Source organism: Pinus tabuliformis, chromosome 8, assembly GCF_031772625.1.
Source record: "Pinus tabuliformis cultivar Carrire ecotype Pingquan chromosome 8, CPIR1, whole genome shotgun sequence".
NCBI classification, from domain to species: domain Eukaryota; kingdom Viridiplantae; phylum Streptophyta; class Pinopsida; order Pinales; family Pinaceae; genus Pinus; species Pinus tabuliformis.
Genome location: NC_142294.1, coordinates 526,469,852 through 526,475,182, shown reverse-complemented (window position 1 = coordinate 526,475,182; position 5,331 = coordinate 526,469,852). Strand labels below are relative to the sequence as shown.

The 5,331-nt window shown below is 32.8% G+C and overlaps 1 protein-coding gene across 1 annotated transcript; it reads left to right on the top strand.

Moving 5' to 3' along the window:
- Positions 1–3,395: 3,395 nt before the first annotated feature.
- LOC149236474 (uncharacterized) lies at positions 3,396–5,013 on the top strand. The gene is made up of 4 exons (XM_089461572.1): positions 3,396–4,047; positions 4,150–4,236; positions 4,330–4,422; positions 4,595–5,013. Exons 1-4 carry the CDS (start codon positions 3,925–3,927, stop codon positions 4,784–4,786), a joined length of 495 nt encoding a protein of 164 aa, XP_089317698.1. The 5' UTR covers positions 3,396–3,924; the 3' UTR covers positions 4,787–5,013.
- The last annotated feature ends 318 nt before the right edge of the window (positions 5,014–5,331 follow it).

The window sequence follows — 5,331 nt, the reverse complement described above, 5'->3', positions numbered from 1 at the left end:
CCTTTGGTACGAGCTTGGATGAATACACTAGTGAAAACATACAAGGAGTTGGTACCCATATCTCCATAGACCACTCCAAGTGTTTGGAATGCCAAGTCGAGCGTCCGTCCTAATGAAAGGTCCTTATCATGGCCCTTATGAACACCGGGCACGTCCATGGCCTCCACATCAAAGGAATCCACTCACTTGGTCTTCCGAACGAGCCCACGCCTCATTTTGTGTCATGTCTGATCATCGTCAACCAGTGTTCCACAGGGACTCGCCCCCCCCCCCTAGGGGTCTAGTTTCCTCGCTCCCCCGCGCTTCGGGGACTTGGGGACGAGTAGGGGACGTTTCCCCACGCTCCCAAAATGGAGGAAACTCGGGGGGACGTGCCAGGGAAACGTTTCCCTTCCCTGAGGAGACGTTTCCCCACGCTCCCAAAAAAATGGCCTTGCTTATAGTTTATGGTTTAATAGACCTAAAGTGGTACGAAGCTACTCATGTTCTGTATGGGGATAACGTCTTGTGCTGCCTTTTGGTTTCAACAAGCGTTATTTTAGAGGGTCAGTATCATGGAAATTTGCTGGACCATATAGCACGTACATGAATTTTCCCTTTTAAAACTTCTCCTTTTTTTCTCAAGTGATGGCTGGATTACAGTGGGGAGATAACTGGAGTGACAGGAAAAGAATATGAGACATTCAGTTTGTGTTTTTAATTTGCATGACATTTGACATACAAACTATGGAAGCAGCACCTATGTCATGTGGGAAATAATTGGGTGGACTATAGACTAACATGCGTTTACTGCAAGCATGACAAAATACTATGGGCAACAAGAAATCTCAGGAACTGTCGTTATATATGAATTTATACAGTTACAAAATTTACACAGAGCACAGTGGCTCAGCTTGAATTCTCAGGTCTGAAAATTATTTTCACCCCTGAAATACACTGCTAGTTTGAAGTTTGAACTGCATGGCATTGCTCTAATAAGGTAGACAAATTATCCATGCCATCGTTGGTCCCCCAAGTTGGTTCGCAGATGGTCATCCTGCAGTCAATGTCATTTGATATTAAACTGTCAGAAACTCTTTCATGTGAGCTTCTCATCTCTCCTGGAACTAAAACTCTTCTTTCAACATATGGTGTACTGTCTATCTTATATATAATATAACAAACTTTCTAGCTGTTGGATCCAATACAGCTGGACAACCCATTGTAGTTGCCCCTTCTACTGCCAATGCAGTGTTCCTGATCGGTTCATTTACCTTTTCGCAGAATTCAGTGGCTACCTTATCAAGCTGAAGCTCTCCCTCTGTCTGACCAAAATCTAAATTAGAATTTGACCAAGCTGAATTAGAATTTTAAATTTATTATTTTATATGATATTATAAATTTGGATAATGTCAAATGATATTCATATCAATGATCATGCTTTGCAGCTTTTCAATTCAAACCAAATTGTCATAGTGGACTCAATTAATAAATTATATTTTATATTTATAAATTTTTAAGACCCTGACGCTCCCCCACGTTTCCTAAAAAATGGTAGGGAGCTTTTGCATAGGCCGCTCCCGCTCCCCCTCGCTCCCTCGCCCCCTCGTCCCGGAACCTTGGTGGAACATTGTCGTCAACAAACCACCTTGGGGATTACCCTTCCATTTCACTGCCATCAACCGACCTGGACTCTGATGACAACAAAGACATTGAGCCCTCACTGATCCCATCCCTGTCTTTCTCATCCTAGACATTGATATGATAATGGGGTTGACAATGACAAGAATGATACACAAAAGAGAAATCAATAAAAACTTAGGAGAATCCCCACAACTGTTTATAAAAAAAGCACAAGTTTATCATCCAAAGAAGCAATTTCTGCATTCAAAGACCACAATCCTCAATCTCATAATTTTATCATCCATAGAAACAACTCCTGCATTCAAATCCCATAATCCAAAAAAAGAAAGAGCTCAATCTCTTCGACCCACATCGTAACATCGCATCCCACATCCAGATTTCCATTGAAATCTTGAAAATCCTCATAACCAAATGATTTTTTGCAGTGACTTCTATGAATACATTACCATCCTTCAATCAGAGCGTTTTTCTTATCTCATCAGAGAAATTTTCCGAGGTCACGTTAATTCCAATAAAATTATACAGAGCGATAACCCGTAGTTATGAAACAAAATTGACACACTAGAATCTCAGCTGAAGCAATATATGTTATAAAGATGATAAGCTCGTGGAAGATGTTCATTGTAGTTTTGTTGGATTATTGAATATTAAATCATAGATAGTTTAAATTGATTTAGGTGATAATGGCTTCATTGTAGACCGTGTTAAAACATTAATTCTAAATCATAGATAAAATTTTAACCTTTTTTATATAGCATTAATTGTGTAACAATTTACAGTGTTAATTGTTTATTTACTTATAAATTAATAAAATATAAATTATTTATAAATTAATAAAATATAAGTGATGGCTTTAGGTACCAAGAAATATCTGCAAATAAATTAGCTCCTCTACGAGTATGTTAATTTTTTCAGTTAGATTACAAATATAAAATTTAAAAGTATATAATATTTGTTTTATGAATTTTTCTTACTAATTTTTTTTGTTTTGTTTGTTTGTTTGTTTTTTTTTTTTTTAAGTTAAATTACAAATACAAAATTTAAAAGTATATAATATTTGTTTTATGATTTTTTTTACAAATTTTGTTTTTGTTTTTGTTTTTTGTTTTTTTTTCTCTACATTCGGTTATTTTTCTGTGTTCTCTCCATGTGATTTTTTCTCACTAGTGAACAATCATGGTATTAAAAACTCGATGATGGGATAATGTGTTCTATCATATCTCAAGCTATTCCCTCGCCGTAAACACTCTTAAATGATCATTTTCATGGTATTAAAAACTCACAATGATGGGACACTGTGTGCTACCATATCTCAAACTATTCCCACACTTTTTAGATGTAAACACTCTTAAAATTATCATTTTTAAATTGCCTGTAAATATGAACTTTTTATTACTATATGAATAAACCATTAAAATGTTATAAATAAGATATATGAAATAAAAATTCTTAATTTCTTTTTTATTATTATGTAAAGCCAAATTATGTTGAATTGTCAAAATTTAGACTTTAAAATTGTTAATATTCTTTTATTATATAAAGCTAACCTCTCCTAACCCAAAACATCACTTAAATCAATCTCTTATATCATAAAATATTCTAAAAAGTGAGATTTTATATTCTTTTCAACTTTAGTATTTTGTCAAATATTAAGAAATGTGAAACATAATATATATGTTAAAGAAGAAACATATTATATATCTTCAAGGAGAAACATATAATGGTAATGCAAAGTTTTAAAAGGTATGTGATCCTTAGGCTTATTGGAGAGTGTATAAAAAATTTCACACCTTTTTATGAGATATGGGAGGAAAACATGTTAAAGATTTTTAATAAATATAAAATTTCCAAAATGATGCTAGTTACGTGTGATTCTTTTTTCATTGTTTGTGATTATGAAAAATGAAACTCAATGTTTTTTCATTAGTGCACACATATTTCATTATATAATTGCATATAGAAAAATCATTCCAGAGCCGATAACAATAAAAGTGAAGAATTTATGGTCCAACGTTATATTTAAGGGAGATGTTTAAGGATGACGTTTGAATTTTGTTTTTCATTTTAAGACATTTGGAGCAAATATTAGGAAGGACTTTGAGAAAGGATTGTCCTTGATTTTCGAAAATGGAGTTGTTCCTTTCCAGCCATATGCCCCAAGTGACCATCAAAGGGAGAGCTCATATGTTTTTTGGATGTTTTCTTTATAGCCATTTTTTTACACATATCCATAGATTCCCCATGCCATTGATGTGAATTACTTGTTCGGTTTTTTTTAACCAAACAAGAAAAATTAAAAAAATGCCTCAAGATCAAAGACTGAAACAAAGACCTATTGACATACCTTTTAAAGTATGGAAAGAACTTGTAAAATCATATGAGAAGTTGGATGCACAAAGAAAAGCCGGCAATGAGAGCATTCAGGTATTGAATTTTTCATTAAACATTATTTAGAATGTATTAATACTTATAAGTATCTTAGACATGTATTTGTGTGAAAATAAATTGAATTGGTTTATGTTTAAGGACAAGGCATCCAAGGCGAGGTTAACCAAGACAAAAGTCACTCATCGTAGTGGCCAGAAAGGTTTAAAAGCACTGATAACGACCTTTGTAAGTATATTAAACATGTGATATTTTTTTAATAAATTTTGTACCAGAAGAAAGTCATTGTTATCTAATTTCTCCCTATTTACTGATTAATAGGAACTAAAATATGGAAGACCTCCAAATCATTTGGAAAAGGAGGTGCTGCAGCAAAAGAGATGGGTTGAATTTGTTGTTTGGATGGACTCTATGGTATGTAATCTTAGTTGGATTTCCAATATACTTTTAAACCATATTTTCATTTTATTTTTTAGTACTATTAGATATTATATCTTACCTCATTTTATGGTTAACATTGTATAACAAAAACATGCGTTGTGTTATGTAATTAATACTAACATGTAATATTGATTTTTTTTGTCAGAATGCTATAGGTAATGATTGCCAAGATGATTATCCAAATTATGTTCAACATATATCAGGAGATGATGAGGATGAGGATGATGGTGGTGAAGGAGGAGATGATGATGATAGTTGCGGTGTTGGTGATGATGTGGATCAGAGTAATGAGGATGGTCAAGATGATCATGAGGATGATCTTGGTGGTGGTAGCTAGGCATGCACATGCATTGTTTTTTATGAAGAAATTATTGTGTAGAATGACATTGTTATGTTTAGATGGGTGTTGTGAATTTACCCTATATCAATGAGACATTTTGATTTTGTAATCATACGATGAGTTTGATTTATGTATGTTGTTAATTTATCGTAGAATAATGATATTCATGAAATATTTTGATTTGTTAATCATATTTGAATTTTACTTGTTTTGATTAAAAATAATACTGATTTTATTAGTATTATGTTGCTATTTTATACATGTTTTGAAAATTGTTAATGACACATTGTTATTTTTTTGGATGGATGTTGTCAATTTCTCTTAAATTTCTTTACAAATGATTTTGAATTGTGATATCTGCTTTAATGATATTTAGAAACTATCATATATTTCACTATGAATCTATAAAGGGGGTCATATATGTAAAGAAAAATATACTCTATATAAGAAGTCAAATGCGGATGTAACCATGGATGCAAAATTGAAAATAAAATTGGATGTTAAACTAGGAATTAATACAAAATGCAAACAATTGACATACA

Bases quoted from the DNA above. Each gene is read 5' to 3' on its own strand.
- LOC149236474 (XM_089461572.1), top strand. From the start codon at position 3,925: ATGCCTCAAGATCAAAGACTGAAACAAAGACCTATTGACATACCTTTT. The intron at 4,048-4,149 runs GTATTGAATTTT...TTTATGTTTAAG, and splicing joins CCGGCAATGAGAGCATTCAG to GACAAGGCATCCAAGGCGAG. The intron at 4,423-4,594 runs GTATGTAATCTT...TTTTTTTGTCAG, and splicing joins TTGTTTGGATGGACTCTATG to AATGCTATAGGTAATGATTG.